A 14,204-nucleotide genomic window follows, 5' to 3' on the forward strand; every position below is an offset into this window, starting at 1 on the left:
ACCAGTTCTCAGATTCTGAATGGTGACCGTGCAGTGCCCTCTAGATGCAAGGACTCAAAACCAGCATCCCTGAAGGGTGCTCCCAAGGCTCATCCTTTGGAGCCTTAGAGACCACACATGGACTCTAGGGAAGGGCTGTGTGTGCCTGTGTGCTGACGCTCTCCAGACAGGAACATGTGAACCTGCAGTTAAGTGGGGGAGTCCTTGAAGGCAGTAGGCCATGGAGCAAGCCCATAACGGGAACCCTGGTCTCTCTGTGCTGAATCTAGTGCTTGCCAGGATGTATAGCCCATTGTTGTGGACACTGGACTATCCGAATATCCCAAGTTCTTTTGAACAGAGCACAGATAATGGATAGCCCCATCCTGACCCCTTCTGGTTAAGCAGGGATGATGAAATCAGATTAATCCTAGAATGTTTGGGTTTTAAAGTTCTTCTGGGAGCTCCACCGGCTCCTCCAGCAGGATGTGCTCCCAGGAGCTGAAAATGTTGCCTCTGGCCTGTTCCAGTGGATAGACTTCATCTTCGTTCTCAACATTCCCATAGTACAAAGCGCCAGGCACTAGTCAGAGAGCCTTGCGTCCGCCAAGTGTGGAGCGCGTCTGACACACCGTGCAGAAACAAGCTGCAGCTGCTGAGTATCCAAGCATCAACTTAAAGGGGAGTCTGTGGAAATCACTTCCTCCGAAGACAAGTGGAAAGAGCCAGAGGCCTGCTCCCCAAGCCTCTCCAGGAACCCCGCCAGCGATGGTGGGCGAAGCGACGGCCTTTCCCATCATTCCCATCATTAACTCGCCCCGCTCCTTCAAAGCTGGAGAATTGCATCATTCCTCTGACCCTTGCTTTTGAGAAGTCCCTTGACAATTCATCCTCTTCTTGCTAACTGGGCTCCCGGGGAGCGAACAAAGCCTTTCTTGGTAGTATTGGAAGGCTTAAAAATATGTGTTCTGTTCTTTATTCCCAAAAACCCCTCTTCTCAGGGAAGAGTCTCCCTACCATGAACTGTCTCACAGAAACTTCCCAGCCCGTGCCATTCTTAACCAGGAGAGGAAACACAGAGTTACCAACCAGGAAATGTTTCTGAAAACTTTGCATTTCAATTCTGAAAGCCAGTTATTCCTTCAATTAGCTAAGGTGTTCTACGATATTTACGAACTATTTTGTGACTGCTGCTGCTATTGTTGTTGGGGTTTTCCTTCTTAATTTTTTCTTTATTTTTGATAATTTCATACATGTCTATGATCGTCTATGGAGTAGACTCCATCAGCCTCCTCATGCTCCCCTTATGTCCCTCAACATGCATTCTTCCAACTTAATGTCTTATCTGTTCCCTTGACAACCCATCTCGACCAGTTAGTGTTGTCCATGCATGGATGGATGGGAGATGATCACTGGAGCACTGGAAACCCACCAGTGACAACATCCTCAAAAAAAAAAATACTCTCCTTCCCCCAGCAACAGTTTTCTGCCATCAACTCCTCAGTAAGGGGTGGGGCCTGGAAATCTTCTATTCTGTTTATGGGGTGGGGCAGTGGCAGTTGGTTTGGTTGGTTTGATCTTGTATAGGCAACCACAGTTGCTAAAAGTTTGTGAGAGCAATAGCTGCATCTGGTCTAGAAGACAGCATTTCACAGCACTCCTCCCCACCCCTAGCTTTTGCCATCTCTGCACTTTTTCCTCTGTGGTGCTCTTCATGCTTTGGTCCAGGATGCTCTCCATGCATTGGTGTGGGATGCCCTCCGTGCCTTGGTGTGGGATGCTCTCCATGCCTTGGTCCAAGATGCCCTCCATGCATTGGTGTGAGATGCTCTCCATGCCTTGGTCCAGGATGCCCTCCATACCTTGGTGTGGGATGATTTCTGTGCCTTGGTCCAGGATGCCCTCTGTGCCTTGGTCCAGGATGCCCTCCATGCCTTGGTGTGGGATGATTTCTGTGCCTTGGTCCAGGATGCTCTCTGTGCCTTGGTGTGGGATGCTTTCTGGGCCTTGGTCCAGGATGCCCTCCGTGTCTTGGTCCAAGGATGCTCTCTGTGCCTTGGTGTGGGATGCTCTCCATGCCTTGGTGTAGGATGCTTTCTGGGTCTTGGTCCAGGGATGCTCTCTGTGCTTTAGTGCAGGTAGGTTTTGATATAGATGTCCAGTTTAGGACTGAGCACTCAGACTCTCATTCTCAACACATTGAACAGTAATGTCTGCATCTGCTGCTGCCCACTGCACAATAACGCTTCTCTAATTGTCTTAGTCAGAGTTTCTATTCCTGCACAAAACATCATGACCAAAGAAAGTCAGGACTGGAACTCAAGCAGGTCAGGAAGCAGGAGCTGATGCAGAGGCCATGGAGGGATGTTCCTTACTGGCTTGCTTCCCCTGGCTTACTCAGCCTGCTCTCTTATAGAACCCAAGACCACCAGCCCAGGGATGCCACCACCCACAAGGGGCCCTCCCCTCATGATCACTAATTGAGAAAATGCCTTATAGCTGCATCTCGTGGAGGCATTTCCTCACCTGCAGCTGTGAGAACTCCAGCCTGTGTCAAGTTGACACACAAAACCAGCCAGTACACTAACCAAGGCTGAGGACAGCCCAAGTCTGATAGCACCAGGAGCTAAAGGCATCCATTAAGCTTTTGGAATAGGGTCTTGTGTGGCCCAGGCTGACCACAGACTTCCTTCATAGCTGATCATGACCTTGAACTCCTGATCTTCCTGCCTCTATTTGCAAAATGCTGGGTTACAGGCATGTGCCACCACTCTCCCTCGTGGCCATTAAATATTAATGAATAGTCTATTAAATAAGACTCAGACATAAGCAATTAAATGTCAGGCAACTTTTATCTAACCTTGAAGTGACAAGCACATATTCCCTAAAGATAAATCCTGGGAGAGAGCTCGGTTTACTAAGAAAAAGGTGATGTCTCTGCTACCTAGTCTTTCTTATTAAGGGGTAGGTCACATAACTCTGGCTCTGATGGGCTGTGGGAGTTTAATGTGTCATTCAAAAGGCTTAGGAGATCCAGAGTCCAGGATGTTCACCACTACCCTCTGTGTGCATTGGCCACCTATACTTAGGCAAGCTATGTAGACCCTTCCCATTGGTTCCCATATGCATATAAAGGAAATATGTAATGGCCTCCTTACAGGGTTATTAAATGAGTTAGCACAAGAGGAAAATACAGGCTATTAAGAGGACTGGTGGTCTCTCAGAGATCATTAGCTGTGGCTATGATTGATCCTGGAGAAGCATCCTAGGCATCCGTAGACTTAGTTCTAACTCTACTGGGTATTACTCTGTGGCTTTGGCATTGCAGATTCTAGCTCTCCATTCCTGCACGTATAACATAAAAGTGATAGCACTGGGGAGAGAGCTCAGTTAGCAAAGCCCTTGCCACATAAGTGTGAGGACTTGAGTTGATGTCCAGGACCCACTTACAAGCTTATAATCTCAATGGGGGGCGTGGGGAGGAGGAACAGGAGGATCCCAGGGGCTTCCCAGCCAGCCTAGACTAGCCTAATTGGAAAATACTAGGTCCCAGTTAGGGACCGTGTCTCAAAAAGAAAAGGTGCACATCTCCTGAGGAGCAACCCTGAGGTTGACTGCTGATCTTTACTTGAACACATATACATATACACATGAACACTCCCAGAAATAGCAACACACACACACACACACACAGCACACCACACACACCACACTTCATACCACCAACATCCCCCACACACCACACACACATACACACACATGCGTGTGTACACACACCTACACACAAACACACATACAGCACCCCACACACACACACATACACACCACACTTCATATCACCAAAATCCCCCATACACCACACAAACACACACACACACACACATGTACACACACATATACATTGCACACATATACACATATACATACATACACACACCACACTTCATACCACCAACATCCCCCATATACCACACACACACACACACACACACACACACACGCACACACACACTTTTTTACTGAAGGCCAGCCTTAGTGAATACATCTTTAATCACAGCAATCAGGAGACAGAAGCAGGCAGAGCTCCGTGAGTTTGAGGCCAGTTAGGGCTCCACAGTGAGACCCTGTCTTGGTAAACAAGTAAATTAATAATAAAGACATATTTTAAATATTAATAGCATGGTCCCCCCTTCTTATAGAGTTGCAGTCAAGCTCAAGGAACTGGCAGATGAGAAAACACTCTGTGAATGTCAGAAGCCTGGGCCTAGCTGGAGCCAGAGGTGGACCGGGCATCCCCACCTGCCTCGGGCATCCCCACCTGCCTCGGGCATCCCTGTCTGTGCTTCACACGGTGGCTGCTTGTCTTCATGTGCTTCCTTCACTGGTCTGTCCCATCTGGCTCTCTCCTTCATCAGCGTTGGTGTCTACCTTTTGGGATACTCTTCCATTATAGGAACTCAGTGAGTGAGCAACACTCCTTTTGTGACCGTGCATCGCTGTGTCTGTTCCAGCAGTCTGCCCTCCAATGGACTGAGTGTGTTAGTTCTGCCTTCCGCCTCCTGTCCCGCAGCCCACGCCCCTGCATCAGATGCACCTCCGCAGAGGACACACGCAGAGCAGTTTCTGCAGTGAGGCATCCACTCATGCAAGGTCCCAGGGTGTGGACACCGGCTGGGGAGGTGCCCAGTCCTGTAGCTCCTGGGTGCTTCCTGCCCTCTGACCCCTCTGATCAGCCAGCAGTGCCGTTCCAGTCCTCCAAATGAGTCTCCTTCCTATTGGCAAAGCCATAATTGCCAGTTTAGTTGCCTGCCTCCTCCAAACGAGGGGAAACTGAGAAACCAGATCTTGCCATTTTTGCTGACCTCAAGACCTTGTTTTCCTTCTTCTTGTCTTGAGGTCTTTGCAAAAGGTAATGGGGTGTGTTTGTGTATGGGGTATGTGTATGGGGGGTCTCATTTGCCTGATAGCATCACATATGTCCATATATCAAGACACCTCCCTGATACAGCAGCCAGGGTTAGCTCCAAGCACACACTTGGCAGCTGGAGGTAAAGGACTTAAGCAAACCAAAACAGGCACACTGAAGGGAGATGAGTTAGCGAGGAGGCGGCTTTCTGGTTTACTGTTTTTTGTTTTGTTTCAGTAATGCTGGCTGCCTTCACATTTCCTGATGGAAGTGGGACAGGTCAACGGATGACCCAGGGTCACAGATAACTTGTGCCCACACACCATTCACTTATGGGAGCACTGGCTTGAAATTGAGGGGTGTGTGCGTGCATGTATGTGTGTGCCTGGAACTGATGCGCCTTCCGCAAGCCTAAGAAGTCTGGGCTTTTCCTTCGAATGGGTGATTACAACACAGAGGATGTGGCAGCATTGTTTGTCCTGTTTGATGTCACACCACCACCCTTTAAAAGTCCCGGGGTGAAAAAGGAGGGAATCTAGCCCAGGATCCCCACCTCAGTTCTCAGCTTCTTCCTAGGAAGAAGAAAGGGCAGCAAGGTCCCAGCCTGTCTGGGAGTGTCAGATTTCAAGCTCAGCCTTAGCCACTCAGCGCTGGGCGATGCTGGGGACCTGCCTCAGACTCCTGGTGGGCATGCTGTGCACTGTCTGCAGCCTGGGCACTGCTGGAGCCTACCCGGACACTTCCCCACTGCTAGGCTCCAACTGGGGAAGCCTGACCCACCTGTACACAGCTACAGCCAGGGCCAGCTATCACCTGCAGATCCATAGGGATGGCCACGTAGATGGCACGCCCCATCAGACTATCTACAGTGAGTATGGGCTCCAGGCTGGGAAGAGGGGAAATTCTCTGCTGTTGACCTACAGAGGTATTGGGGAAGCCTTGGGCTAGATAAATTGTCTAGCTTTTTGTGTGCATAGTTTTGTGTGTGTGTGTGTGTGTGTGTGTGTGTGTGTGTGTGTGTGTGTGTGAGACCTAAGAGGAATTTTTTTTCTTCCTCTTTATTTGACTTACAGGTTTTTCTCAACTTGAATAATTGCTATTGTAATCCATTTCCAATAATGAGAGACAATTTTCTTTCCTTCTGTTCAAGAATTGGAGGGAAAGATGGACAGAAAGACAAGGTCTCAAAGAGAAGAATAACCCCAGACAGAGCTTAACTGGGAGAGACTAGTCAGGGTTACATTGTGAGATTGTCTCAAAACCAAACCAAACCTTCTCAAGAGACATTATGTTAAAGACAGACCACCAAGATGTGCTGTCTTGGCAAGTCTGACTGAATGCATCCACTCAGCAGATATTTCAGAAGCATCCTGTGTGGTTGGGGGGTTCTTCTCTGAGAAGCTGAACCGTGTTTAGTTGCTAACAAAACTGATTAGCTGGTGGTGAACTCACTGATGATATGAAACAACTGGAATATTCTTAAAGATGGAGTCTATGGAAAATTGGATCACAAGTCATACCTGTCAATCAAGTAGATGTATTCAGCTGAGAGCCCCTTCCAGCACAAGTAGGAATACATGGGAGCAGCAAGAGAGATGGGTATAGGGAAAGACACATGTTCTATTTTACAGACATGTAAAAAGTATTCTAAATGGGGCTGGAGAGATGGCTCGGCAGCTAAGAGCACCTGCTGCCCTTGCAGAGGGTCCAGGTTCAGTCCAGCACCCAAGTGGTAGCTTACAGTGGTCTATAAGTCCAGTTCCAGGTCCTCTTCTGACCTCTGATGGCACTGAACAAATATGGTACACAAAAATACAAGCAGACAAGATGGCCCTACATACAAAACAAAACTGAAAATAGTTACTCCGAGATGCCGCTGGGCTCAGTGCTGGGTAACGCACTGAGCAGTGGTATTTTACAGTTCACTGAAGAACTTTCTGTAAGGATTGCGATCATCTCTGTGCTGATGTAACAGGTGAGCCTGTTTCCTGGATGTGGCTTTGCTGGGCCAACAACCTTCTCTCTGCTAGAAACCAACAGATCTTAAACCTAGTAGCCAGGTACAGGCGCATGCAAAGCCAGGAGCTTATACCTGCCCACAAGCTACACTGACAGGAGATGGGGAGGAGGAAGAGGAGGAGGAGGAGAGGAGGGCTCTCTCCAAATACAAGGCATGCTCCAAAACTCAGGGGTTTAAAGGGGGCCTTGGGGTTACCTCTTGGAAGTCAGGTTTGAGCCTGATGAGAAGAGTATGGAGTAAATCTAGGTATACTTCATGAGTCCCCAGAACTGCTTGTGTTCTGTGGAACAGGACCTACAAGGTGTCTGGCCCCACACAACCCTCTGTCACTGGAAATGTGACATAGTTCTTCATAGACCTCTTGTCTCTCAGTGAATTATCAAACTTTTAGGAAACGCCATTGTATCCCCCTCACTGGAAGACAGCCCTGACTTCCACTGCAAGACTACATGTGATTTCAAGTGCTGGACAGTAGATAAGGGTGAACTATTTTGGTTCCAGAGGCTGGAAATTTGTGTCTAATTAGAGAATACACATGCAGCTTTCCTAGCATCATAGAGTCTCTTTGTTGAACAGTGGCCTCTCTGCAGTCAGTCCGGAACGGTCCAGGCTCGGGCAGGGAGGACGTGTGAGGTCAGTCTACATGGAAAGCAGTCTAAGTGGACACACCTTTAATCCCAGCACTTGGGGGGCAGAGGCAGGTGGTGGATTTCTGAGTTCAAGGCGGGCCTGGTCTACAGAGTGAGTTCCAGGACAGCAAGGGCTATACAGAGAAAGCCTGTCTTGAAAAACAAGAGAGAGAGAGAGAGAGAGAGAGAGAGAGAGAGAGAGAGAGAGAGAGAGAGAAGTCAGACATCAGGACTGGAGGATGCCGGGAGCAATGAATGTGGCTGAGAACAATTATCAAATGAACTAACCCGACTTCAGCTGTGTGTAATTTTTGTCTTGTGTAGGCTTTCCTTTATGGGGAAAGTCACACGAATCTAATGCTCCGGTCGCAGTTATGTGTCTTTCCATAGGATTGACTCTTTATCTCGTTCTTATCTTTCCATATTATTGATATAATCTTCCTCCTCATCAATTACATATTTACAGCAGAACATGGTTTAGTTGTGACCTCATTTATTTATGTTATCCGTTTATTTTTACTTCATCTGTGTGCCGGTCCTGTTTGCATGTATGCCTGTATGCCACATGCATGCAGTCCCACTTCAGGAAGACAAAGTGAGGCAAATGTTTCTACCGGCCCACTTCAAAGTTTTCCTTTAGTCAATCCTCCGTTAAGAGTTGCGTGTCCAACTCCTGCTCGGTGCTTGGTCTTGACAAGATGGAATGATCTGCCCCCAGGTACTCCAAGCTCCCCCGAGCTCAGGAGGCTCTGGGATCTCTTCCGGGTCAGTAAGCTTTTTCTAATATGGACGAGGCCAGCTTCCCACTCTATAATTCACAGAGTTTGCAAAGAGCACAAGAGGCTTGCTCATTACCCCCTTTTCCTCTGGTGCTTGGCTTAGCAGGTGCTTGGCCAAGTCAACTTTTAGCTTTTGTTGGGTTCCTAAAAAATCCCAAGTGGTCTTGCATACTCTGCTCACTGTCTGCAGTGCCTCCAATCATCAGGCAGGCTGGCATGACTTGAGGGTGTGGGAGTGGTCAACCGTCGGGTTGGGTTTTTGTTGTTGTTGGTGGTGGTGGGTTTTGTTTTTATTTTGTTTTTTGATTTTTGTTTTTTGACGCCATTAATTCATTTGATGGTGGTTACCCTGCTATGTTATATGTTATGCTCTGGAGACAGGGGCTGTGGCAGACTCCTATGGCTTCAGGGTACCTAAGAAGGGAGGGGAGGGGAGGGGGACCTTCATCCGTCTTAGGCACAGAAACTTGGTATCCTCCTTGTATTTTAGCACTTTCTCTCTTGGAGGCCACAGCTGCCAGGCAGGAAGATGTCACTGACCTGAGTTTGAATCCTGTTTTTGTCTCTTAAAGATGCTTCAAAACTGCTAAAATGATAAGGATGTTAATCTCAACAAAATAACAGGTGTTTTGAGAATTTAAAATAGAGTACTTAAGAGGGCACACACACTAAAGAAGGAAAAAGAAAGAAAAGAAAGAAAAAACTTCACTAAATGTAATCTCCTGTTCCCCATTTGACTGAACCAAAAAGCTCTCAGGACATAAATTCCTCTGTATTTCATATGTGCATCTGGGTTTACACAAAAACCAGTCATATACCTTAGACACACAGCCAGACATCATCTGGAAGAACGTGTGTGGAACCTCTCCACACTGGCCAGCTTCCCTGAATGCTAACCCACACACAAACTTTGAAACAAATGAATGCTCCTGATTGGTCCTCTCTGCCGTCATCTCCCCAGGCTCATGCCTCCCCTCCGTCTCTCTGAGCAGTCAGCCAGCGCTAGTCTCCACCACCTTCTGTAGTTAGGCAACATCTAACCTTTGCCTGCTCGCTCCCCTTGAAAGTCTTTGTTTGGAGTCTACACGGGGTAGGAAAGAGTCCCTAGGCTTCAGATCACCCTGTGATGCTCTACCACATGCACAGAGACTGTGTTCTCTCAAGAGGGGTTAAAAGTCCTATGGGGCAGGCTCCTCAGGGCTGTGAAGAGAAGTTGCAGCAGGCAGTTGGAGGTGTCCTCAAACATCTAAGTAAATTTTTCCTAACAGAAAATGTCAAGTCTTGCTGAATCACTATTCATTTTATAACACACTGTGACTTAATCGTGCATTCAGTACAGAGCCCACTTGATGGCACTGACCACTGTTTAAGTGAAGATGATACTTCAGGCATGCTTCAGGCCTTATTCAAAGGCAAGTTTTTAAGTGAGGTTATTGAAAGATGTCCAAGACCAACATCTACAAAAAAAAAATCTCCAAGTGAGAAAAGCACAAAGAACTAGGTCCAAAAAAGCAAATTCTATCTATCCCTGGTGTCTATTAAACATGGGGAAGGGCCCTACTCCTCTGGGGGGAAGGTTTTAGGCATGTGAATATGGTAAAGTCAGGTAAGCAGCACACACTGTAGTAACAGCAGGGGCGCTATGCTGAAGAGAGATCAGTTATGATGAGAGAGATAAGAAGGCGCAGAAATGGCTGCTGCTGTCCTTGAAAGTTAAACAACTTCAACAGACAGGGAAGAGAAATTAACTCTGAGCACAGGTTGGGACATGTGGGGGCGGGAGGGGGGGAGGAGGGCGCCGGGGAGGACCAGGCTCTCTATACAGCTGGGTCTTTGCATAAAATTCAACATAGATTTTAAAAATCATAGAAACAGATATCTTAGACAGACACAATGGGGCTGGAGAGATGGCTCAGTGGTTAAGAGCAGGGACTGCTCTTCCGAAGGTCCTGAGTTCAAATCGTAGCAGCCACATGGTGGCTCACAATTATCTGTAATGAGATCTAGCGCCCTCTTCTGGTGTGTCTGAAGATAGCTACAATATACTTACATATAATAATTAATAAATCTTAAAAAAAAAAAAAAAGACAGGCACAGTGGCTGCCCCAAACACTAAAAGATTACTAACCTGACCAAGAGAGAGGCGACAACCAGGTGGAGAACAGTCTGCATGCTACACAGATGCAGGATTATTGGGAGATCAGGGTACCATGCAGTAGGAGGAAGGAGGGGGTGTTTCAGTGTTGACCTTGGAGTTGGGGTTCCGGAAATGAGAGGAACAGTTAAGACAGGGAGGGGCTTGTAATGCCATCCCCTATCAGAGGTGTCTCAGGGGTGTCTTTTCAGAAAGTCTTTCAAGGAAGGGATGACTGCATTGACCTGAGCGGTCGGTCCTCTTTCAGGTGCCTTGATGATTACGTCAGAGGACGCTGGCTCCGTGGTGATAACAGGGGCCATGACTCGAAGGTACCTTTGTATGGACCTCCGAGGCAACATTTTTGGATCGGTGAGTTTCTCTACATGTCGGTCACCACAGTATGATGACTGCATCTCTTCTTTACAAAATCGTACGTCTATGTGTGGGAACTGAACTCTGGGACAGAAGAATGTACCCACTCTCAATGCTAAGCTATCTCTCCGTCCCTTACTGTGTTTCTTATCATGGCTTTAGAGATCCTGTTTACAGTGCCCCTTGGCCATTCAGTCTCGGTGGGGAATGCTCAAGATTTCACAGCTGGGGTTTGGAATGAGGCTCTGGGCTTCTAGTCCCCCCACCTCCACCCCCAGTAACCCATTCTTGCATGGAATACAGTCCCTAGTATATTGTGGGTTCCAAAGCCACACCAATTTATGCTTTTAATTTACACATTAGAAAGGGCGAGAGGCTCTCAGAACTGAGGGTCTTCTCAGTTCTGTCGCCAGCAAGGGCCTCAGATAACGCCGCTTACTTCTCCCAATTTCAGTTTCTTCCCTTGGAAAAAGGGAAGTGGAATGGACCGTGAGACCTGCAGCTCTCCTCCCTATTAATGACTTCCAACTAATTTCCTGTGCCCTTGGGGTGATAGCTGGTTCTTCAGATCATAAATCGAGGTTTTCTGACCCCAAAGGCTTAAAGCATAGTCCCAATAATTTTGAGGTAGAGACAAAGAAAAACCAGATGATTCAGGAATCTCTTATCAATGCCCACTCCAAGGTTCCTAAGGTAAAAGTTGTCTGTTTTGTTACTGCCGTGTTCCTCCCAGCACCCACAACACCATCTGTGCTGTAGGGTAGATAGATACCGATACACACAGGAAGTCCTCACCTCCAGAATTCTTTGTGCAGTTTGGGAAACAAATGTAGTGTGTAAAGACCCAGGTAGGCACTCAATACAACTCAGTACTAATGGGGAATACGGTTCAGACCCGGAATATCTGTCAGCAAGCTCATCCCCCGATCTTCACTCTACATTACATCTTGATCTCAGTACCCTCATTCCTGTTTGACGCTTCAAAGTCCATCCCAGTTCTCGTCTCTAGGCAGAGACAAGTCACAACCACCTTCCAGCCAGCAGAATTTAAAAAGGTATACAACCCAAGCCCAGTAAGTAGCACAAGCTGTCAATCCAGCTACTCGGTTGACTGAAGCAGGAGAACTGAAAATTCAGTCATCAGCGTTCAGGACCCGTCTGGATAACTGTGAGGTTCTGCCTAGAAAAGAAAAGAAAAGAAAAGAAAAGAAAAGAAAAGGAAAGGAAAGGAAAGGAAAGGAAAGGAAAGAAAAAGAAAAATGAAAAGAAAAAGAGAAATGAAAAGAAAGAAGGAAGGAAGGAGAAAAATAAAGAAAAAGAAGAAGGAAAGAAGAGGAAAGGAAAGGAAAGGAAACACAAAAGAGCAAAGACAGAAAGTTGGGAATGTAGCTCAGTGGTAAAGTACATCTGTGAAATCTAGTCAATCCCCGGAAGGAGAGAGAGAGGCGGGGGGGGGGGGAAGAGGGGGGAGGCTGGAGATGCATGTAAGTCTAGTCCTCCCTGCAGACAGTAGAGACAGACAGAAATATAAACAGAATGGATGAATGGATACGAACATGAAGGAGAATAGGAAAGTTTAGTTTTCCCTACGGCGGGTGGGAACTGAACAAGAAGAGGGTCATCAGGTCTTCCCGGGCTCTGACCCAGCAGGCTGGGCGCGCTAGCCCAAGGTCCTCCAGGAAGTGTCCCCCAGAGCCCTAATAACAGCCACTCTCCTGAAGCCTGAACCAAGAGGGAGGTGCAGAGCTGGGCTGAGCATCACCCTCTAGCGGAGCGCCCGCCCTCACCTCTTCGTGTTTCCTTTCTCTTGCAGCACCACTTCAGCCCAGAGAACTGCAGGTTCCGCCAGTGGACGCTGGAGAACGGCTATGACGTCTACTTGTCGCAGAAGCATCACTACCTAGTGAGCCTGGGCCGCGCCAAGCGCATCTTCCAGCCGGGCACCAACCCGCCTCCCTTCTCGCAGTTCCTGGCGCGCAGGAACGAGGTCCCGCTGTTGCACTTCTACACCGCGCGCCCACGGCGCCACACGCGCAGCGCCGAGGATCCCCCCGAGCGCGACCCACTGAACGTGCTCAAGCCTCGGCCCCGCGCCACGCCCGTGCCGGTATCCTGCTCCCGCGAGCTGCCGAGCGCAGAGGAAGGTGGCCCCGAGGCCAGTGACCCTCTAGGGGTGCTGCGCAGAGGCCGTGGGGATGCTCGCGGGGGCGCGGGAGGCGTGGATCGGTGTCCCTTTCCCAGGTTCGTCTAGGTCCCCAGCCTAGGCAGCGTCCGCCTCCATCCTCTAGTCTGTTCAGCCACATAGAGGGCTGGGGTACCTCGATGATGTCTGCTTTTCTCCCTTCCCTATGGGCCTGAGAGTCATCTGCGAGGTTCCAGCCAGACACCCATATTCAGAATTAAGAGCCCACGGTGGGTGGCTGGAGAGGTGGAACAGACAGTTCTCAGCACCCATAACTACCTATATAATTCTAGCTCCAGGGGAATCTGCACACACACACACACACACACACACACACATTCACACATACATACACATAATTTTAAATGTTAATCTGATCTAAAGACCTCCAACAGGTAAACTAGACACGAAGCTCTTTTTATTTTATTTTACTAACAGGTAAACTTGGCCTTTATTAGCCGGTCTCTTGCCTAGCATTTTAATCGATCAGTTAGCACGAAGAAAGAGTTCACACCTTGAACACAGGGAAGAGACCATGTCTACAGCTTGTCACCGTTCTGGGACCCACACTACTGAGATTGAATTTGAGTACCTTGACCTTAAAGTCTTCACTGGGCAAGTGGAAGAAAGACACTCATTTCTTCTCTTTGGAAGGTTGGCAGGAGGCTGACAGGGAGACCCAAACAACATGGTGAACCAGATCACATCCCACAGAATTCAGGCTCCCTGCCGAGTGAACGCCTGCCAAGCCAGGGCTGAACCTGCTTACTTCCCAGCTCCCTGAGATAGAACGTGCCTTTCTGCCCTGTAGGTAGCTTTCAGAATTTGCCTTGGCTCAGCAAAGTCTGTCTACCTTGCTAGGGTATTTTGCAAAATGCAAATATACGGACTCTCTCTAAAGGGGCATTTTAGTGAAAGCCTTTGCTAGCAGGTTGAGTTGTAATATATTCTAAGTGATTGTGCCTGGAGGGGAAAGGTGCCTGAGATCCGGGGTTGTTCTAAGTTAGGGTTTCTGTAAAGTGGAAAGAAAAAAAAATTTTAAGTGAAATGGGATCCAGGACTAACTACCCAGAGTCAGGGGACGACTCCTGCAGGGGTTAACCCCAAAATGGCAGCTACTCTTGGGAACTCTTAGGGCATTAAAGGAAGACATCTTTCATTTGTCCCAGACACCCCAGAGCTGTCCTGGGGTGAGCACAG

General features: G+C 48.2%; 1 protein-coding gene across 1 annotated transcript; it reads left to right on the forward strand.

The window, feature by feature from the left end:
• Positions 1-5,453: 5,453 nt before the first annotated feature.
• Fgf23 (fibroblast growth factor 23) lies at positions 5,454-13,338 on the forward strand. The gene is made up of 3 exons (XM_052172705.1): positions 5,454-5,753; positions 10,716-10,819; positions 12,636-13,338. The coding sequence occupies exons 1-3, from the start codon at positions 5,543-5,545 to the stop codon at positions 13,071-13,073; spliced, it is 753 nt and encodes a 250-aa protein (XP_052028665.1). The 5' UTR covers positions 5,454-5,542; the 3' UTR covers positions 13,074-13,338.
• Positions 13,339-14,204: the final 866 nt, after the last annotated feature.

The sequence above is a fragment of the Apodemus sylvaticus genome, chromosome 2 (assembly GCF_947179515.1).
Source record: "Apodemus sylvaticus chromosome 2, mApoSyl1.1, whole genome shotgun sequence".
Taxonomy (NCBI): domain Eukaryota; kingdom Metazoa; phylum Chordata; class Mammalia; order Rodentia; family Muridae; genus Apodemus; species Apodemus sylvaticus.